At 54.8% G+C, this 21,948-nt stretch overlaps 2 protein-coding genes across 3 annotated transcripts in view; one reads left to right on the plus strand and one right to left on the minus strand.

Annotated features, from left to right (window-relative positions):
- On the plus strand, window positions 1-10,432 carry ALX3 (ALX homeobox 3). 2 transcript variants are annotated; one of them, XM_057500551.1, is made up of 5 exons: window positions 1-380; window positions 5,460-5,776; window positions 8,737-8,865; window positions 9,257-9,491; window positions 9,618-10,432. In XM_057500551.1, the coding sequence occupies exons 1-5, from the start codon at window positions 104-106 to the stop codon at window positions 9,737-9,739; spliced, it is 1,080 nt and encodes a 359-aa protein (XP_057356534.1). In that variant the 5' UTR covers window positions 1-103; the 3' UTR covers window positions 9,740-10,432. The 2 variants fall into 2 exon arrangements, with proteins under 2 accessions (XP_057356534.1, XP_036772609.2); XM_036916714.2 differs by having other exon boundaries at window positions 4-380; window positions 9,257-10,432.
- Window positions 10,230-21,948, minus strand: part of STRIP1 (striatin interacting protein 1) — a 22,400-nt gene continuing 10,681 nt past the window's right edge. Inside the window, exons 14-21 of the mRNA XM_036916712.2 lie at window positions 21,415-21,489; window positions 21,089-21,186; window positions 19,792-19,918; window positions 19,496-19,596; window positions 18,708-18,774; window positions 18,067-18,171; window positions 17,244-17,448; window positions 10,230-16,511 (exon numbers count right to left, since the gene is read on the minus strand). Of these exons, the coding sequence (XP_036772607.1) occupies window positions 16,264-16,511; window positions 17,244-17,448; window positions 18,067-18,171; window positions 18,708-18,774; window positions 19,496-19,596; window positions 19,792-19,918; window positions 21,089-21,186; window positions 21,415-21,489 (1,026 nt within the window). The 3' untranslated portion in view covers window positions 10,230-16,263. The remainder of the gene's footprint in view (window positions 16,512-17,243; window positions 17,449-18,066; window positions 18,172-18,707; window positions 18,775-19,495; window positions 19,597-19,791; window positions 19,919-21,088; window positions 21,187-21,414; window positions 21,490-21,948) is intronic.

The following is a 21,948-nucleotide window of genomic DNA, read 5'->3' on the forward strand; positions in this document are numbered from 1 at the left end:
TCCGCGCCCCCGCGCCCAGGTCCCTCCCCCTTGGCGGGCGCTTACAGGCCGCGAGGGCAGCGCGAGCCCCGGAGCCCCGGCGGCCTGTGCGCCCCGAGCCCGCATGGACCCCGAGCGCTGCGCGCCTTTCGGCGTGGGGCCCGGCCCCGGCCCCTACGCGGCCACGCGGGACGAGCCTCCGGGCCCCCAGGGGACCCCCTCCGGCGCGCCTCACCTGCACCCTGCGCCGCCCCGCGGACCGCGGCTGACCCGCTTTCCTGCCTGCGGGCCCCTGGAGCCCTACCTCCCAGAGCCGGCCAAGCCGCCCGCCAAGTACCTACAGGACCTCGGGCCCGACCCGGGGCTCAACGGCAGCCACTTCTACGAGGGCCCCGCGGAAGGTAATGCGCGGCGCGGGGCGTAGCGCGCAGCCCCGACCCGCTCTCCTTCCTTCCCTGGGCCCGCCCGGGCCTCCCTGCGTCCCGCTCCCGCTCGCCTATTTCTCAACTTTTTGACCCTCTTGCCCCTCGCCACGGCTCCCTCAGAAGCTGGACCAGCGCTGGTCCAGGTCGGGCAAAAGGCAGCGCAGAGTCACCCGTGCCTCCAGCGGCGGGAACGGGAGGCGGGAGGTCGAAAAAGGGTGGAGCGGCGACAGCGTCGGGCCCGAGGGCGGCCAGGGCAGGGAAAGAGAGACCTCGCTTGGCCGGAGTTGGGCTTCAACTGCCACCGACCCAGAAGCCCGGACCGGGCCCAAGACCCGGGCTCCACACTGGGCTTTTGGCCCAGATGCGGGGAAAAGAAGCGCGGCTTTTGTGTTTGGCGTCCGTAGAGGGCCCGAAGGCTGGGAGCCGACCAAGAGTGGCCCCGCCGGGCTCAGCCGAGGGCGGCGGCCTGGCCTCCGCGGGCCTCTCCTCCCCAGGCCCAGCTTTTGAGGGAAAGGCTGCCAGAGCGTTAGGCGCTCGGCGGAGTGGCCGCGGCTGGTCCCGCAATGGCAGAGCCATTCTCAATATGGAATAACTGTTTTCTTATTTCTCAGACTAACCTGGCCTCTCCGGTCGTTATGCACGGTGATGGCCGCCTTTCTCGCAGTCTTGCCTTTCTCGTACTGGATCGTCACCGCTGGCCGTCGGGAGCAACACGGGCGGCCTAACTTTTAGAGGTCGCGGGCTCCTGGGCCGGTGCCCTTAGCGGTGAGGCCAGTTGGACCACGCCATCTTCCGAAACCGCCCCTGAACGCCGCGCCCCTAGCAGGCGGGTTCGCAGCCCCGCCACTACACTGCACTGCTTGACCGGCGCCAGCGCGTTCAGAAGCTTAGGCCCAGGTCTGGACCATCGGAGATGGGCTCTTCCCCGCCTGTGCCCCGCTGGCGCCTCGCGGGCCTCCAAGAGTGGCCAAACAGCTTCAGCCTTCCACCAGCCGGGGCGGTGGGAATGTGTAGGGGAGGGCGGGGAGGTGTGTGGGGGTCAGTGGAGGAAATGAAAATGAGCGAGTCCGCGGAGCTTCGTGTCTGTGCCCTTTGAAAGAGGTTCTCCTGATAAAAACCACAGTTGGGACTTAATGAGAAGCAGTTGGCCTGGCTCCTCTGATCCCAGCCAGACGGCGGCCGCCGTTCAGCGCCGTAAGCACGTCGACAGGTACCCGGCCTGGCTTGGCGCGCTGCCTTGGGCAGGACCCACCCCTAGGGCCCGCGTCCCTGCTGGGCGCTCTGGATCCCTCACGGACCGCCTGGGCGCCAGCACCGGCCCTGGCGCCCAGCACACTGAGGAGAGCGCGGGAGCAGAACGAGCGGCGGGGAGACACCCAGCGACGGAGAGACTGCCAACAACGAAATGCATGTGAACAAAACCAGAGAGTAAACAACCAAAAAGAGGGAAAGGGAAATTGAACAAGCAATGGAGGGGAGTCGAGAGCCAGAGGTAAATGGCAGTCGGCAAGCTGGGCAGAACGGAAAGGAAATAAACGAATAGCAAACGAAAACAAAATGCAAGTGGAGCATCGAACGAAGCGGGTAAATGGAGAAGGAGGGAAAGTACGAAGAGAGAAGAAGCAGACCAAACGAAAGAAAAGAAGATGCATCCTAAGAGAGCAGCAAATAGCAAAATGAGAACAAGTGGGAGTAGAAAATTAACGATTCAAGTTGAGCGGAGGGCAGGCCAAACGAAAACCAGGTGCAGCGGGCGCGAGCGGAGCCTGGGTAGAGAGCCCGGCTACCGTTCGCCTCCCGGTACCTGGCTGGAACTCGGCGCACGGGTGACCAGGGCCCCAGCGGCGGAGCCGGCCAGCGCGGCGCGCGGTGGAGCTGGGCTGCTAGGGAGGTACGGGCCGCGGGTCGCGCAGTCTACGTGGTGGGAAGTGGTGGGCAAAGGAGGAATCTCGGGCCGTTTCCAGTTCAGACCAGTGAGCGCGCAGCTGCGCCCCATCTGCGCGAGATCTTTGCGGAGGCCGGGCAGTTGCGCGCTCGAGAACCTGGCGCATCGCGCGGCTCTCCGGCCCTCTGCGGCGGGCGCCCAGCCCCGGGCCGACCCCGGCCGCGTCCTGGCGGTGCCAGGCACCCGTGAGCCCTCTGCGCGTGGCTGCTCGGAGGGCCGGAGAAGTGCCCAGCTGTTTCTTAGTGCTCTGCCAGCAGCCGCCCAGTCTGTCCCCTAGCTTGGTTTTCTGGCCGGAACGCACCCGCTGCTGTGGAGCCCCTGAGCCGGATAACCTTAAAGTCCTGACCTTGACGAGGGTTCCAAGTCATTGGCCCCTACTGCGGTCTCTAAGGCCGAGGCTGGGAAACTCCAGGAAGAACACCGAGGCCTCGCTGGTATTCTGTGCTCGGCGTTTCTGCCCGTACTGGCTTCAGGTCTCCCACCAGAGCTGCGGGAGCCCAGGCCTAAGAGCGCTCTGCGATCTCTTGGAAACAGTGCGGGCCCAGAATATGACTTGAAAGCTGAAAGCCATCCTTTGGTTGATCCAACAGGCATTATAGTTATACGTGGAGGGCCAGTGAGGTTCCCAGAAGGCAGCATGAGTGGCACCTTTCTGAGCTGCCCTGGCTTCTAGGTAGCCATTTGTGATAGTAGGGGCTCCACAGCCACAGAGATGGGAGAATGTAGACGGCTTGAGGGCTGAGTCAGGGTCAGAGTTCCATAGCCTTAGAGACCTGGCTCCTTTCTCTCAGGCCCTACCCACTGCTGCCACAGTGCTGCGTGTGTACAGGCCTTGGGCACCGCAGTGCTGAGCCCCAGGCTCCCAGACTCCTACAGGAGCACTCCTCCTTAACCATGCAGTGTCCCCACTAGACGCAAGTGACTCCTATACACAGCCCATACAAGCTTAGCTTCCAACTGGTGGCTTCTGTAACCACTCTGCCTTCCCTTGACGGTCCTCTGTTTATCCCACTCCATTCTTCTCTTTTCTGTGCCTTGCTCCTCAGGAGGCCCCTTGGTGTTCTACAAGGCATGCTCTTGTGGCCCAAAGAAGGGGAATGGCACCCCCCCCCACCAGCTGGAGTCCCACCCCCCCGCTGGAGTCCTCCAAGCAGATGGAGGAGCTCTTGGGGCAATGGCAATTCAATGGGGAGAAGCTCTTTGGCCCCCTGGAAGGGCAGTAGAATGGACAGGCATGGGAGGCCCTTTTTCAGGTAGCTATTCTGAGAAGTCCTGCTGCACTTTTATCCTTTACCCTGGTAGCTGGGTGGCTTCTGGTCAGGAAGGCAAGTTCCAGAGCATCGGATCTGGTTACTTCCTCTGGGCAGATCCTACTGGAACAGACTTAAGGGCCCAAGGTCCAGATGAGCAAGCTTCAGAGCTTTGGAGCCCTCTGCAGTGATGTCCATGCTCCCCTGGCCCCATCCTTGAGCCACTCTCACCCTTTTCTGTCTACAGTCCAGCAGGACCTCCCTCTGAACCCAAGACACTAAGACCCCTCCTCTCAGGCCCGCTATATGTGTGGGGTCTCCCCTTTCAGTCTTCTAGTCTCTATGGCCATTTTTAAATTATCTGCTTCAATTTCCATGAATTCTCCTACCTAAGCTCCTACCAAATGGACCTACCCCTAGAATGAAAATCTGATGGCCAGGAGTGGAAGTCAGGGCTGGTGCATTTCCCCCCTGTGCTGCCTCCACCTGGGTAAGGGAAACAGTGCTTGGGCTAGCCTGCCAGCAGGCCCTGTAGAACTCTCCTAGACTCTAGGACATGCTCAGGACGTGGGGTTATTTCACAGCTTGGGCAGTCCTGAGAGGTCACTGACCACCTTCCAGTTGGGGCGAACCTTGCCCAACTTCTTTTCCACCATGCAGACAGCGTCACAGATGCAAAAGCCCAGAAACCCATCTCTCTGGTCCCATCCTTCCCCAATTACAGCTTTGATCCTGCACCAAGTTCTGGCAGCAAAGAAACTGCCTCTTGCTGCCAGCTTGCTGGGCCTCCTGGGGCCAGGCCCCTGCAGGGGATGGGCCCAGGGCCAGGAAGGGGCTGTGTGAGTCAGTGGGGCGTCTTTGTGGCATCCCAGAGGGCTGCTGAGATTTCGTGGTGACGCTGGGGGTCCTCGCCAGAGGCAGGGTGATGAGGATGACCTATTTTTCACCATGTCCCAGTTGTAGCAGGGCTCCACCAAGCTTCCCAAGTGAGGGTTAGCATGTTGGAGTGGAACTGCTGGCAACTGCTCCCAGACAGCAATCAGGTCCCCCCTGCTTATTAATCACAGGCAGTGGGGGGAACTGTCAGAAACTGCTGAAGAGGGAGAGGGCAGACAAGGAGAATGGTGGGGCTGGGGGCTGTGCCCTGTTTCAACACTGGTGCCCAACTCTCTTTCTCTGATCACAGCCTGTCTCCTACCTCTCTAATATTGGAGTGTAAGTCCTTGCCCAAACATCACAATTTTTGAAGGAATGAGACAATCCCCCTTGAAACTTCTTTGCCCCATCCTGCCTTTTGTATCTCACGGCTGGGGGATTTGATATTGCCCTAAGACTTGGGGTTCTGAGAATGAGGCATAGCCAGACCAGCCAGAGGTGGTCTGAACATGTCTGTTACCCGCCTGGCCCTGTTTGCAGAGGTATGGGCACGGGGGCATGGGAACCAAGGCCTGCAGAGCCAGGGACAAGGAGGCACTTCCTGGCAGCAGTGGAGAGATGCCATCCACCCCATCTCACCCCCGCCTCTCGCCCCTGCCACGGCGCCAGTCCTGGCACCTCCACACCCTGTGGGAAGCACCACCACAGAGCACTTCCCTGAAAGGAACCCCCTCTGGCCCCACAGATCCGCCCAGACCACAGAGCACATGGTTCCCCAGGGTCTCCTCCCCAGCTGGAGGCTCAGCAGGCAGGCCTCCGAATGCCAGGCTCCCTTGGAGGGTGGCTGCCCAGAAGGGAGGAAGGAAAGAGAAAGGAAAGGAGAGGCGGGGACTGAAGCGCCAGCATTCTTCCCCCTCCCTCTATTCCACCCACAAAAACCCCTGCTTCTGTTTCCATCCTCCTCTTTTGTGTTTTCCATTGCAGCTGAGGAGAAGGCCTCCAAAGCTGCCAGCTTCCCTCAGCTGCCCTTGGATTGCCAAGGGGGCCCTAGAGACGGGTCCTCTAACTTGCAAGGCTCCCCAGGTCCCTGCCTCGCCAGCCTACGTGTCCCTCTGTCCCCGGGACTCCCTGACTCCATGGAGTTGGCCAAGAACAAGAGCAAGAAGCGCCGTAACCGCACAACCTTCAGCACATTCCAGCTGGAAGAACTGGAGAAAGTCTTCCAGAAAACCCACTACCCTGATGTGTATGCTCGGGAGCAGCTGGCTCTACGCACAGACCTCACAGAGGCCCGGGTACAGGTGAGGGCACCCTGGGCCTGGGGCTCTCTGTCTGTCCCAACCACCCAGACTGTGAGCCAGGCAATGGCAGGGCTGGGAGAATGTACTAGCCACACAGGGCTGCCTGTCCCAGAGACCTGCCCCCAGCCTGTCCTTCCTGGGTGCCCAGCTCTGCTGCAGCCCCAGGCTTGCAGCCCAACTTGAGGCTTATGCCTGGGTGTGGGGGTGACAGCCTCTTGGAGTCAAAAGACCCATACGGGAGTCCTAGCTTTGCCCCTTTCTAGCTAACCAGGTGACTTGGGCATGTCTGAATCGCTGTCTTGGTTTCCCAATTTAGTAAACAGAAAATGATAGTAACACCTACTTCAGGAGTGAGTATCTTTGAGGATCACAGATGTGACAGCATTTTGGAAGCAGTGAAATGCTGAACACATATCAGGGATGCTTCTGAGGTGGCCACCTAGAATGGGAGTGTCCCCACTGGGGGTCTCAAACTTAGTATGTTCAAAGCCATCCTGAGCCAGGGACTGACCTTCAGTCCTGCCAACTCCAAGACCCTGGCCAGGAGACCCTCCCCACCCAACAAACTCCCCCCAACACAGAATAGGACCCATGGCTTCCTGGATAGGACTGTGGCCAATTTCAGGTAGGGTGAAAGTGGCCGGTGAGGACAGGGTGGGAGTGGGTAGAAGGATGCTGGGAATAGGGGAAAGAAGAAAGCCCATGTCCAAGGCCTGCTGGAAGTGAGAAAGAAAATGAAATTGGTAAGCAGAGGGCTGGGTATAGGATAGGAGCTTCAGTAAGAATCTGGCCCAAGAGGAAGATGGTTGTTGCCTGGCTTTGAACTTGCTTGATACACACCAGGCAGCCTGATGCCAAGCAGGAGGTACTGGGAGAGGGGCACGGGGAAAATGAAGAGGTGACCTCTGAGCAAAGGACAGTCCCTTTTGCCCCACAGAGGGGAATAGTAGGGGTGGAGCTGATACTTATCACACCCTGCATGGAGCCTCTCCAGAGACTCTGGTCAAAGGCGCTGGGCACAGAGGCCAGCTCTGACGGATTATGGGGACTGGCAGACCAGTCTATAAAGAAGCCAGCTGCCATCTCACAGAGAAGGCCCTACAACTGGATTCAACATAAGACCAGAGAAGCTTGGGCTGTTCCCCTTCTCTGCAAGGTCTCCAGCTTCTATGTTCCTTCCAGGTAACATCCAAAACAGACTTCTAGGCCTGTCCTCCCAGGGCTCCCCAGGACCTGGGGCCATCAGGGTGAGAGACAACCCCAGATGACACACATACACACGGAAACCCAGAACGTCAAAGCTCCAGATGCCTCAGCAGCCACTGGGTTGGGGTCTGAATAACTACCCCTACAGAACTGCTTGGAGGAAGTGGAACACGCTTTCCCCACTCCTCTCCTAAGCCTTTTCAACCCTGGAAGGATGCAGGGGTAGCTAGAAGGCCCCCAGATCCAGTAGAGAAGTTTCCAGTGACTGAATCCCTAGAGTAGGGACATTTTCTCAGACAGAAGCATGACACCCACCCATAGGCCCCGGCCCATTGGGAGGAAGAAGGTGACCACATGCAGGACAACGCAGAGGGCAGGCCGCAGAGATCCATGGTGGGGGCTCTAGGGAGAATGGGTGATGATAGGAGAATTCCCAGTAAAGGGATTGGCCTCCCTGGCTCCAGGCTCCATCTGCCTCTTGGGGGAGGGAGAGTAAAGAAAGGAAGTCCAGTCAGGCAGGTGGGGTGGCCCTTCCCTGAGTCAGGCAGGTGGGGTGGCCCTTCCCTGACCTTGCCCCAGGCCTGCTCTGGGATCTCTGCAACAGCGGGCAAGGGGGCTAGCAGTACACCAGCTTCATGCTGTCAGGCCTCACCTGCCTGCATGAGTAGGAATGAACACAGGGGAGTGGGAAGGGCTGGGTGAGGTCACTTTTACACACACAGAGTTTCTTCTATTGTGGCTCCCAGCTAGATCCCTGGAAAGCAAGGGATTGCTTGGTTTTGATATTGTCAGTGTCTAGCCCAGGACCGGACACATACATATTTATTAAATGATAGAATACAAAACACATGCACCAGTACACTTAAGTGTAACAGTCATAGAGCATATACCAAATGACAAATTCATCATGGATATGCATGCAGATGTGCACAGCACAGACTTTTCTGCCAAAAAGCTCACAAATGATTGGGAGAGACAGACTCCAAAACAGATCATGATAATATGATGTGGTAAGTACAAGGAGAAAGATACCAGGGTATCACAGAGGGTCAGTGTGGGGGTACCCAGCTCAGGTGTACCTGTGGGGGGGAACAGGTAGCACAGGCAGGGAAAACCTGGGCTAAGGCCAGGAGGAGCAAGGTAGCAGAGTGTTTCAAAGGCAAGCTGGAAGGATTGAGTGTTGAGATGCAGCTAGGAAGAATTGGGTGTTACTACCTGGCAGGAGATGAGGCTGTGAAGAGGGCAGGACTCAATGCCAAGGGGCCTTGTCAAGGAGCTGGGCTCTGGGCTGAGATCTACTGAGAGCCACAGAGGGTTTAAGGAGGACCAGAACCTGAACAATAATATCTTTAAATATTTCTCAGCTGTGGTGAGGTGGGTACACTAGACAAGGAGATGAGGCAGGGGGGCTAGGAAGCCAACACATGTACACTGGTACACCTGGGAAGTATGCAGGGACTCTGATGCTATGGAGCCACATGGCACCCTTACCAGACACAGCCAGGAGGACCGAGTGTTTCAGCCTGGGAACTGGGGGATGTGGTGGCAGGGGGTTGACCCATCGGGCCAATAAGCCCTCGGCTTGGGCCTCTCTTAGGCCCCATCCCAGGCTCCCATGGCCCTGAGAAAAGCTCCTGCAGCTCAAGATCCCCCCCCACCGCAGCAGCAGGATACAAACTTCAGCTTTTTTCCCAATGGGCTCCTCTCCTCAGGGCCACTTTATCACCTCCTCAGCCTCTCCCCTTTGCCCCCAGGTCTGGTTCCAGAACCGCAGAGCCAAGTGGCGGAAGCGTGAGCGTTATGGGAAGATCCAGGAGGGACGGAACCCCTTCACATCTGCCTATGACATCTCTGTGCTGCCCCGAACAGACAGCCACCCCCAGGTGAGAACCCACCCTAAGGCAGGGCCTGGCCACATCCCCTGGAACAGCCAGCAAAAGTGTGAGCTCTGGCCCAAGGGAGACCTGGAGCAGCCTTAGGGCTATGTAGGAGTGGGTAAATTACTTCCTCCTCTGCAAAGTGGGGCTCTCAGGAATGAAGCATGCAGAGCAGCCGGACAAAGGGGTCACTGAAGAAAATCTCAACTTGAGAGGCAGTGGCAAAGGCCTCCTGAGATGCCACAGTGAGTGTGGGGAGGAGGAGGAGGGCCTGGCCTGGGCCAAGTGGAGTTTTCTTAGAAAGTTTCTGGAGCCCGAAGGGCAAAGATAGAGCTCCTAGGTAAGGGAAGCAACCTCTGGGGCTACTGATTCATGGGCCTTTTTTTTCTCTTTTCAGCTGCAGAACTCCCTGTGGCCCAGTCCAGGGTCTGGGAGCCCAGTGGGCCCCTGCCTCATGTCATCGGAGGGCATCCCTTCCCCGTGCATGTCTCCATACTCCCACACTCATGGGAATGTGACTGGCTTCATGGGGGTGTCAGCCTCCCCTGGAGCCCACCCTGGCATCTACTCCATCCATGGCTTTTCCCCTGCCCTAGAGGGCCACAGCTTTGAGCCTTCCCCCGATGGTGACTGTAAGTCCCCAAGCCTCATCTCACTCAGGGTAAAGCCCAAGGAGCCACCCAGCCTGCTGAACTGGACCACGTGATCAGTTGTATGAAAGTGCAGACTAAGCTTTCCACCCCGTTTTCTGTTCCCAGGTGCTCCCACCCCACCCCAGCCTGGATTCCAGAGAGGACACCCCTCTGCCTCCAAGCCCCAAAATGGCTCCTGGAGGCCTGGGCAGAGCTGGGACCCTCAGTCAACGCAGGGAAAAAGCTAGCGTGTTTTCTCTTAAAATAATGTGGGGCTGCCCAGGAGAAAGGGGGCTTCAAAGCAGGCAGGACTTTTCCTACCACACACTGAGCCCCTCACCCAAATTCTGGGCTGGAGGAAGACACCGCCCTGCTTCCTTCTGACTTCATCCAAGTTTAACTGTAATCCTCCAGCTGAAATGGCTTAACTGGCTCCTCATTCAGGGAACCCAGGAAAAATGGGAGGAGAACACAAGTTCAAAGAGGAGGTGCTCCTGTGACCGACCAGTCTTGAATGATCACCCAGGGCTGGCCTTACTTCCCACTCCCACCACCAGGGGGCGTGCACCCAGTGTCTGGCGCTTCCAAGGGCCCCGAAGCTGGAGGTCAGTGTGAAGTGCCCCAGTCTCCCCTACTCCAGCCAGCCCTTACTCCTTGCCCTGTGACCCTTACCCCAACATACCTGGAGTCCTCCTTACCCTCCAAGGGGGCAGAAATTCCACCAGAAACCACCAAATATTTGGATTCTCTTCTATGGGATCAGGCCAAAGCTATGCCATGGAAACTGTAGGCTCTCTTGGTTTATTCATTAGATGTTGGTAAGAATAAAACAGATTTCCACAGACTGAACCCCTGAGATCCTGAGCTCCAGTTTTGTAAACATATTTTTGTTAGAAAAAGTGTGCTGCCCAGCATAATAATAAAGGTGGCAATATTTTTTAGACCAGGTGACTCTATATCCTCAGGGTTTGGCACTCGGTTGCTCTAGGGTTTGTCTGTGCCCAGGGTCCAGGCTGGGCCAGGCCCTTCTGAAGGGCCAACAGGGGTCCCAGAGGCTAGGGGAAGGTGGGCCTGCATGCCGTGCCTGGCCCTGTCACCTGCCCAGGGTCTCTGTGGTCCAGGCTGGTACAGGAGGCAGGAAGAGCCAGCTCGAAGGCTGCTGGGCTTATTTGTAAGGGGAAATGGGGGTGTGGGTGTGGGTGGGAAGGGCTGTGAGAAGATGGAGATAAGCTGTGGTTGAACTGACCATGGAAGGAAAGTGGAATAAAGATTGAGGAGCCCACCGAGGGCTCTAAGGTCCTCTGAGCTGGGGCGGGTGGCTCCCCTCTCTCAGCCACCCCAGACATGTATCTGAGGGGCAGAGACGAAAGCCAGGACTCTCTCTTGTGGTTTCAGAGTATTACCCATTCTATCCTTCATCCCTACTTTCTGCTTTATCTCCACAGCCTGGAAGGCAAGAAAAAAACAGGCCTGGCCCTCCCACCCTCCCAGTAAACACAACCACATTGCTCAGCCCAGCCTCAGCTAGCAGCCCAGCCGCCCCACCCTGTGCCTCCTCTTCCAGGCACAGAGAAACCCGAGCACACAGACGCCAGCATCATGCTTATATCTAGAGACATAGCAAGTCCCCCTTACATCATATTTTCTGGCCAAGACAGTCACTGTGACTAGGCTCAAGCATCCCCCAGAGGAAACCTGTCTTCCTTCTCATCCCTTCACTTCACTCAGAGGCCTGGCTTCTGGCAACTTCTCTCCTCTCTGTACTGATCCTGGCTCTGAGGGCCAGGCGTGGGCCCTGTGTCCATCAGGAGGGAAGGAAGGGAAGAATGAATAGTAGGAAGAGGCAGCCCCAGCTTCCTCTGATAGACAGAGGTTAATAATGAACTGCGACTCAAACCTACATTTCTAACTCCAGGTCTAAGGCCACTGCACTAGAAGTTTCCTCACCCAAGGAGTGGCCAGCAAAATTCCTGTTCCACAATGTTGGATGCAGAGAGTTTAAGTTTGTTTTACAAATGTTTATTGAGTGCCCACTCTGTGCGAGGCATTGTGCTGGGTGCCAGAGATAAAAGGCAATGGTCAAGAAAAACGATTCCCTCTCTCACAACTTAGAAAGAGGTGGAGAGAAGGAAGAGGAAGGGATCTTCTGGGAGAGCAAAGGAAGCAGAAATGGGGAAGAAACAGACAAAAGAGAAGAAAGCTGAGTCAGAAACCAGTGCATCAAGAGCGGGAGAGGCGGGCAGAGGCCAGAGTGGGCCCTGTGTGCGGGGGGAGGCTCTGGCTGGGGAGGGCACAGGAAGGCCAGAGACCAGCTACTGGCTCCCATCCAGGGCATCTGCCCACAGCTCATATTTTTCTGTCCAGTGACAGCTAAATGAAGAGAAAGCTAACTTTACAACTGCCCACTTCACACATAATGAATATTAATGAGCATCCCAGAGCCTGTCCCCTAGGATTATCGAGAGCTGACAGGTTCTCCCACTGACTGGGCCATCCCAGCCTGTCTGTCCCCTGGCTGGGACACGGGCAGCCCTTCCACCTGCTTCCCATTAGCCGTCCTCTCACCCTCCTTCACACCCTAAGCGTCTCAACCTCTAAGACAGGGCCTCCAGGTCTCCCGCTGCCCGCTGCCAGGCTCACTCCAGAGTGACTCAGCCCTCAGCCTAGGCCCCATGTGTCCCTAAGGCCAGGCTGGGGCTCTGGACAGACCTTCTGGAAAAGGAAAGGGGAAGTGACCCCACCTGGAATCCCAACACTAAGAAAGTTGTAGGCTCAATCTCCCTTTGCAAAGGCACCTCTCTGCCTAAGATCCACCCAGAGAAACCCTAAATCTTGGTCCTGGCAGAACCACAGACACCAGGCCCACAGTGGAGGCCCTTGGCAGCAGGCCTTTCAGTCCTGGCTTCTAGTCTCAGTCTGGCTCTGGGGAATGATTCTCATTAGAGGCATTCAATCTTCTTTCCCACCTCCCCCACTATTTACACATCAACCTGAATTATAACCCTGAAGGGCAGATCCTCTGCTGACTCAGACAGGAACAGAGCCAGGCATTGCCAGTAACTGGGCACTGCCTGTATCAGGCAAAGGGAGTACCTGCCTCACCCCTACCCCAGCCTCTGCCACAGCCTCATCCTAACCATTTTCATTGGGGCGGGGGTGGGGGGGCAGTGAGCACCGAGCACCTACTCTTAGGGCCCTGGTACTGATGCTGGAGCCCACTCCATTCCCTTCCAACAACTCTCTTTTCCAGTGTGAGGGCACTAGCTGGGCCCCACAGATGTCTGTCTCGGTACCTACCACGTTACTGTTCTTGCTTTTATGGCCATCTTTCCATCAACTGTGAGCACATCAAAGGTGAGCATGTGGGGTTCTGTTCACCTGCACACCCAGAATGGGGCCTGGCCCAGAGCAGTGAGCTAAGGATGAGAGGATAAGATTCTCATCCTTAAAAGGGTCTCTGTTTTCCAGGGGACAGAGGAAATGGATGCAAATTCATAGAAGGTTAGAATTGTATGTAAGAACAGCTGCCATTTATTTATTAGCTGTGTTGTTTCATGTCAGCCAGGTATGTAGGTCCATTATCCATTATCCTATTCAAGCCCTCACAACCATCTTACTATTATTAAATCAGTTTTACAGATGAGCCAACTGAAGCTTAGAGCTTGATGAACCCAAGGTCCCTCAGTGAGTAAATGTCAGAGCCTGGAATGAAAGCCAAGGCTGTCTCACTCCCAGAGGGCACACCCGCCTTGTGTTACAGCCAGCGGCCAGGGGCTAACTGTGCCTGGCAAATGGCACAGGCTCATTAGAGGACAGACAGGAAGCTAGCCTCCCAGGAGATCAGCCTGACAGGCATGGCAGGGGCAGCCACACCAAGTCCTCAGGACCCAAGACAGAAAGACATTCAAGCTCAGGCTGTAAAGGAAGAAAAGGTAGCAGCGACAGCCCCCAAGTTGCCCCGAGGAGGGCAGTTGTGAGACACACCAGAGGCTAGGCCAGAGCCAGGCTTGGGTGGGCAGTTAGGGTGCTAAAGCAACTGACATTTGCCACAATCTTCTTGCCAGGGACCATGCTTGGACAAATACTAAGCACTGACAAAGGTGAATAAATAAGCCAATGAATGCCCTGGTACTAAGTGCTGGGGACTCATGATGGTTAACAGAGAAAGGGTGTGGGGGGGTGGGATGGGCACACACTTTGCAAAGGGAGACCTGTGTTTGCACTGGCACTCTCTCATTATCTTGGGACCTTGGGCATGTTCTTTACCCTTTCTGTACCAGTTTCTCAGCCACAAAATAAGCATTGTGATGGTACTACCTTTCAGGGTTATTACAAGCAATAGGCTATTATACACAGAGTGCTCAGAGCAATAGCTGGCACACAGTAAGCACCCCATACTTGGTGGCTACTGTGTGGAAAATGAGCTTTCAAGAATATTGAAATATTGGATCTGGTACCCATTTGGCACCCAGTGAGTGGGGACTCTTTTGATTAACGAGGGACAGTTCCCATCCTCAAGGCCATACAGGCAAGGCGTCATCCACCCTGCAGTGGACTGAAGGAGTACTAGGCCCTGAGCCCAGTTAGCAACAATCAACATTTTATGTTACCTAGCCATTTATAAAGGGCCTTCATATACCCTTCTTACCTCATGACCCAGATGAAATATAAAACCACTCCAAAAGATATTTCTGTACAAAGACCTGGATTCACATGGCCAACCTGCCATTAGCACTGTCTGTGTTTGTGATAAGGCACTTCCCTTCCTGGGCCGGCCCCTGGGCCTACACAGGATTTACCTGTCCAGGTTTTACGGCCCTGGCAGCTTGGATATTTTGCAATCTTTTTTGTACAGATTTATATACAGCTATTTAGACTTGCAAACCAAGAGAAAAATGGCACCTCTGGTTAAGGGGAGCTTCAGAGGAGAGACTGGGGAAATCAAAAAAAGAGGAGGACAAAGCTCAGCCAACCAGGTTGAGAGAGCCAGGTTCCACACTTGGTGGAGTAAGAATGTGAAAATCCATCTTACCCAAACTGAGATCTCAAGATACATAATTCCCATTGGTCCTGGCAAGAAATAGCAGAAAATCCATCATGTGCACATGAACTGTGTCAAATTCCCTGTCCTGTGCAAGTAACTTTGGGGCAAAAGGCCATTCAGTCACAGGAACTCCCCATTTCATAGGCTGTGTGACACACTAAGGACTACTCTGCTGGCTGCACCCCTGCTGCTTCCAACCATGCTGACCCATTAAAGCTTGTCCTGGAAGCCCAGCCCAGGGTCTGAAATGAGGCCCCGCAGGCCCCAGGCCACACAGGCACTGACCAGAAGAGCCAACAAAGGGGAGGTCTTCCCTGGAATACACTTCAAGTCAAGACCCCTGGGAGAACACCCCATACACATGTCCTAAGGTAAGGGCTTGTCAAGCCAATTCCAAAAAGACAGCAGAATGGTAGATCCTCAGGAGCAGAGCTTCAAAATCAAGCTAGGTAGGGACAGTCATGTCCGGGAATCTGAAGGCCAGGTACTGGCTCCAGGAGATCTCAAACTGACAACTACCACAAAGACTTTCCTTGCTTCTCCCTCTGCCATGCACGCTCCTGGGTCCTCCAACACCTTTCCCACTGTGAAGCTGACTCTTGGTCTGCTTCCCTAGGCTCTAGGCACATAAGCTTCCTCTCAGTCCCAGCCACCTGTCCCAGGGAAGGCCCAGAACAGGCAGCCCCTTCTCTGACCTACCCCTCCCTCCTGGCACTTAAATTGCTTTGGCTGAGGCCAGCTCAGGAGTAGGAGTGAGCTTTTACAGCGATTACATCAAACCCAGGGGTGCAGGACAACTTGTCACCCCAGCAACCCAGAGCCCTGGCCCTGGGTTGGAGCAATCCCAGACTGATGTGGAGAGAGAACACTCTGGGTTAAGAGCCGACTCCGCCCCCTTCAGGGGTTAAGGCAGGCAGCTTAGCAGGGAACAAGTGGGTAACCTTAATGCTGGCAGGAAAACCCAATTTCTAGACCAAGAAGAGGTATTCAAGGGCTGTATTTCCTACAGACAAAGCAATGGGAATGTTTTTGCTTCTTTTTAATGTAAACAGAGTACACAAACACATTTAAAACCCCAACATGACACAAGAGAATACACACAGATTCATATATATAGATATTTACAGACCCTTGCAAACCAAGAGGAAAAATGGCACCTCTGGTTAAGGGAAGCTTCTCTTCCAATCCTGTCCAAAACCAAAGCAAGAGCCAGCTATGGGAGCCTCTGCAATTGCTTCTGGATGAAACTTAGCAGGAGGCTGGAATGACATCAGAAATCCCCCAAACCAAAACCAGGATTCTGACCTTCTGGTCCTAGCCCTAATTTGAAACCCACTTCCTTAGCGAGCTGACATACCAAGGGTTTGTGCGTCTCACAAAGAGTCAGCATGACTTTTGAAATTCAGATGCAGTGGGTTCCCAGCCCATCCCAGCTTTTTCCAGCCTTGGGATGAATGAGAATGAGCTTCAACCAACCATGTCCAAGACAGGAGAGTGGGAAGGAGAGAAGGAAGAGAGGATCCCAAGAAGAGAGATGAGTGGTCTAGAGCAGGATGCTAGAAATCAATGGGAGGCCAACTCGGGACTTCCCACACGCTGGGTGCTGTCTAGGGAGGGCACGGTGGTGCTGTGCTGCCACCTGGAGGGAGCTGAAAGCACTGCAGCAATGAGCCAGGTCAGTCCCTGGCCAGCACCCCACCCTTTCCTTTTCAGTCCTGCCAAGGAGCCTCACTGCAGCAGCTCTTCCCAGGAAATGGGTTTGGAGAAGACCTCCCTTTCTAACCAGAGGTCATAGTTCATCTGGAAGTCTTCAGGGAGGTCCACCCGCTGGCCCAGGACACTCTGCAGACAGTTGTCCACAGGCAGGAAGTCAGGGTTGCTGTGGGCTCGGTCATAGCGCCGGGCATTAAAACGTTCAATGTTGGCACGGAGGGCACACTCCTCTGCCTGGAAGTCCCAAGGCCGGGCATCGAGGTCTAGGGCAAAGCAGGAAGACATGGTTAGGAACCAAGCCCTGTGGCAGCTCCCCTGGAGTTCACTGCAGCTCGGGGCCAGGCCACCTGGACTTGGCAGGAAGAATGCATGCAGAAACACAATAGCCAGCGGGGAGGGCACCCTGACAGAAGGAGGAGCACAGGTGGGGGGTAACATGGCTAATGCACACGCACTAAGTGCTCTCTGTGTGCCCAGAGAGCTGGGTGTGGTGCAGGCAGGCTGAGGTGGACCACATTACAGTGGAGGACAGGGTGGCTGGTGGGTCTCCCCTTGAATGAGAATTTAGCTTTAATTCTAAGGGAAATCAGAAGCTAATGAAGGAGTTTACTCAGGGAGTTAGCAACACCAGATCTGCATTTTAAAATGATCACTGGGGCAGAGTTTGAGGCACTAATGTATGGGAAGAAACTAGAGGCAGGGAAGTCACCCAGAGTTGCGAGCATTTCGGTGGCCAGAGCCAAGGGGGAGAAGAAAAGATGACAGAGTCCTGTGACAATTTCTGGAAAACGAATGACTTCGAAGGGAGGAACAGAGAACTATGGAGGATGATGGATGGCAAGCTTCTCAAAGTCCTTGCTAGGGCTCCCATCCTGATGCTACAGAAGCTGGAGCTGGGCTCTTCTGGGTGCCTCAGAGGGAAGCTTAGAGCAGAAAGGGAACGGAGTCACCTCTTCCCTGCCACCCTTGCCATCCACATCATGCCAGAGACTCACCATTCCCATATGCCCAGTCATCATTCAGCCGATGCCGCACCTTCTGGTAGATGGCAGACATTGTCTTCATGTTGCTCTTTCGCCACTGCCGCCCCAAATACTTGGTCTGCACCTTGAGCAGCTTCAACACATAGAGCTGCATCATGGCCTGTTTCACCTTCAGCGCCCGCTTCAAGATGGGGGCTGACTTGAACACCACCAGCATCTGGGAAGGGGCACAAGAGTAGGCCAAGTCAAGGGCAGAAATAAATGCCTACACCACCATCTTGCTGCATACCCCTTTTGGGGTTATGGGAGGGTGCCATCCCAGTTTTCCCAGACGGAGGGGCTTCCTGGGACATGGGGCTTCCACTGCTAAAACCGGGAGTCCCAGGCAGACTGAGATGGTTGGTCACCCTGATATGGGTCCCTTTGGAATCTGAAAAAAGCCAAGTTCCTTTACCAAGAATATTCCTATTTGCACACACATACAATTTCAGAGAATTCATGGACCCCCACACCCCAAAGGCATCTCAAAGGGTTAAGGGAGACTCCCAGAACCCTCATTATGTTACTAATAGAGATTAAGAGGATGTAGGAAATATCTCTGTAAATGTGGACTTGTTTTAGTACATGGCTGAGCCTCTTCCAGCTTCCAGTTCAATTCATCAAGGAACCAGAAATCAGCCCTTAAAATGCAAGGATGTGGCTACAGGGAAGTCAGTGAGGATGTAGCTGCAGCACCAAGCCCACCCTGGGGACTCCCTGCCCCCCATGTGAAAGGGACAGTACCGCGCCTGGCACTCTGAGCTCCAAGTCTCATGCCTACTGAAGGCCGACTCACCATCGTCCTTGAATGCTTCCATTTTGTCAGCTTGTTCAAGATCCGAAGAAGATTGATACAAGAAAAGAGGTTCCTCCAGCAAAACTGGTTATTGTCACCTGCTTCCTACAGGGAAAAACCAGGAAAATCATGCCCCTCACAGCTGCAGAGAACTCAGCAGTTTCCAAGGCGCTCATACACACATCTCAGACCTCCCCGTGTCTATACCAGCAGCCCTCTCCTCTCCTCAGCCCAGACATCTCCATCCCAGAAGCTGGCAGGGGATGGGGGGCCTCCCTAGAGTCTTCCTGCAGGGAACATGGAGCATGGTTCTGGGGGCTGTAGCCTCAGCTCCCACAACCTGGAGCACCCAGACTCCCTCAGAGCTGTGGCTCCACAGAGTTCTGGTGTGGAGAGAGAGAAGCGATTCGACCAGTGAGCTCTGGGCCAGCAGCCCCTGAAGACCATGCTCCTGACTAATCCCTCTATCTAAATTGTCCCATTCTGCACAGTCCCTCCCCTGGGCCTTCTTATAGTGCTTTAAAAGCCAGGCAGTCAGCAGGGACCTCATCTATGAAGACTCTCCCCTGTATGGGGGGAGGAGGTTCTCCACCACTGACCCTCTCTGCAGAGAGACAGCTGAGGAAGAACCAGCCACTCACCAGACCCTCGGCCGTCAGCTCAGGCAGCTCGTGCACCACGCAGTGAGGGTAATCCAGGACAGAAATGCTGCAGAGGGCAAGAGGACCCAGGCACCCACCTTGAGTGAACGCCAGGTCTGGCAAAGCAGTCAGGACAGGGCTGGCTCTGGCTGTCCTCCCTCATCTGTTGGACTGGAAGCAGGAATCTACCTTGTCTGCACCACCCTGGTTTTCCCAGCTATAAGATGAGAACTCAGACCGTCCCTCTGTGGCTAGAGACCAGCTTGGAATATCTTAAGGGGTGGAGACCTTCTTTCCCCACAGCAAAGGACTGGGACTGGAGGGGATTTCTCAAGATCCTACTGGAGACTACATCTGGCTAACAGCCTACCCTGTGGTGTAACTCACTGATGAGCAGGTGCTATTGAGTACAACCAGCATGGGGGATGTGGGGAGGGGGTAAGAGTCAGCAGACAAGGCATTACTGTGCATACGGCTGAGCTCCTGCTCTAAGAGCTCCTGCTCCAGTCTCCTCAAACAGAAAACCACAGGGAAGTGAGGGTGGTACTGGAGCCCAGGATGAGAACCCTTCCACCCAGGCACAGACTTAGTCACATGCCTCCTAGACTCAGATTTGATACGTTGGTATGCTCCACAGACAGGGACCGTATCTCGTTCACCTTTGTGTCCTGATTGATGCCTAGCAGTGTGCTGGTTTGTAGGTTTTGAACTGGCTCAGTGTGAGAGGCCAGCTGGGAGCCCTGCCATCTGGCCATATCCACCCCTTCCTGATCCCTGGTCCTTATCACCTGTTCTTGGCAGTGATGTAGGACATGATGTTTTGATTGAAGAACTTTAAGATCAAAGGAATGCAGTTTGCAAACACCAAGTGCTGGGCCATGTATTCAAACTGAAACCAACAGAAAAAAATAAGCATGTCCCTAAGCACCTCACCCTCTTTCCTCCAGTGATAAAAGGCCTTGGTTGGAAGACTGTGTCTTCCACATTCATGCAGAGCTCAAGGAGGTTTGAAGATCAAGGGGCTGAAGGAGCGGCACTGTCTGAGGCCCTGCCCAGTGGACAGGAAGAAGGGCCCTGCAGGTACCTGGTAGATGTGGTTCAACTTAAAGTGCTTGAGCAGCAGCAGCAGGACAGCAGAAATGGCCTTAACAATGACCTCTTTGTGGCGGTTCACATCCACCCCCAGCTTCATGCTCTGCAGCACTGTGGTGCTGGAAACACAGTTCCTGGGTGAGTCACAGCATGTGCGCACCTGCCTCCCAGGTGCTCATAGGAGAGATGGGATTCCTGAGCCTTCTCTGGACAAAGGCTCCCACCTCACCACCCACCCCATGCACCTGTCTGAGGACAGGCCCAGGGCTCCTCCCCCAACTTCCCAAGCAACTAGCTCAGCAGAATTTATTTCTTCCTTGTGATACCACACATTCTTAGCCCACTTTCCTGTTTTTCCTCTAAAAATGAACCTTTCACTTTCAGGAACTCCCCTAAGCTTTTACTACCATATGAACTTGTGTTCCTCAAAGTGTGTTCCATGGAAAACCACTACACTGAGATGTTTCATGGCATGGGGTTTTAGTCAGATAAATTCAGGAAGCATTAAGTCAACTTCTTAATTCAGGACAGGACTTTTCACTGTAAATCTTTGTAAGAGGAGACAGAGTATTTGACTCTGGGAACCCTCTTCACAGACCCACCACAATGGCCTAGCGTTCTGTGGCACTCCCTCAGGTACTGGCCAGCCCCTGCCTCCTCCCCCACCTGGCTCTCAGTCAGACTCCAGGAGCCCAGGGAGCTGGGCTCAGAGACAGCTGCTACTGGCAGACAGGCACATCAGGTCAAGGCACAGACCCTTCTCAAAGAACACAATCTCAGTTTGTACTCTTATGTCAAAGAGATCAGTGCCCCAGGGAGGAAGAATCCCTAAGGCATTCACGATTTCCCAGAGATATTCACAAACCCTGTGTGTGCCAGTTCACCCAGCTCAGATTCAGCTGCTGACTGGCAAACCGTCCAGAAGCTAAACCGACACGTCCTGGATATCCCAATCACACAGTTTTCGAGGGAGGGTTTCAGGAAATGTCGAACACAGCCTGATTCACTTACAGAGGAGGTAATCACTTTTCCCAATTCACTCAGGCATTCATTCAGTGGTGGAGTCTGCACTAGAATCCAAGCCAACTAGACTAAGCCATTTTCCCAGCCAGTAAAACTAAATATTTAATCTAGTGCATTTTCTTTCTTCTGAGCAAAGAATACCCTAAACTTAACTTGCAGAAAAGCTGGGTCAAAGAAACCAACCCAGCAAACAGGGGACAGAAAGGAAACCCCCACGGCCATTCCCGCCACCCCTGCCCTGCTCTGCTCATAGGGATGATACTCACGGCATCTCCTCAGGCAGAACATCTGCTAGGATGTTGATTGAGTCTGTTTTGGCTTTTGAGGTGGGAGCTGCAGCCAGGAGGATCTTCAGCAGAGCAATCTGGGGAGGAACAGACCATTTCGGCATGTCTGAGAGCCCAGGAGCAGAGCTAGGCCCTGAGAGGCAGGCCTTCCTGGAGGCACGGAGGCAGCAGGGGAAGGTGGCTGGAGGATGCTGGCAGGGCAGGCTCCTGAGGCCAGTGTAGTGGGGAGGATGATCCCACAGCAGGCACCTACTGCTGGCCACTGAGGGGGTCTCAGACACACAGCACTCAAGAGGAGCACTCACCATGTACTGAGGCAGGCTGGGGAGCAAGCCTTGGTAGAGGGTTTCTGCAGGGACCTGTTCGACTTCCTCTTCTCCCTTTTAACAAAACAGGTACAAATACAAACCCCAGTCCTGACTACAGTCTCCTGAGCCAGCTTGCTAGCTGACTGGAGAATTTGTAGGTATCGATGTAAATAATGATGTTTTAATGATAGTAAGCCTTGAATACTGTAACATGCCGAGCACTTGTAATAACTCAGTCAGTCCTTCTACAACTCTATGAAGAAGGGGCTGCTGAAATTCTCATTCTACAGGTGAGGAAGTAAAGCACGAAGAGATCATCACTTTGCCTGGTTGCTGCCTACCAGGTGGTAGAGTAGAGATTCAGAGGCAGAGAACTGGCTCCGAGCCTGTGCCTTAAACCCCTGTACTAGATGTATGCCACCCCTGCAGGGGGAGCTGGACTGGGAGATTTTGAGGGCAGGGTCTGGGGTAGCTTGATGCTGTAGGCCCAGCACAGTGCCTGGGAAAGGCTTGGGAGCCTGTGGGCAGAAG

The sequence above is a fragment of the Manis pentadactyla genome, chromosome 4, assembly GCF_030020395.1.
Source record: "Manis pentadactyla isolate mManPen7 chromosome 4, mManPen7.hap1, whole genome shotgun sequence".
Taxonomy (NCBI): domain Eukaryota; kingdom Metazoa; phylum Chordata; class Mammalia; order Pholidota; family Manidae; genus Manis; species Manis pentadactyla.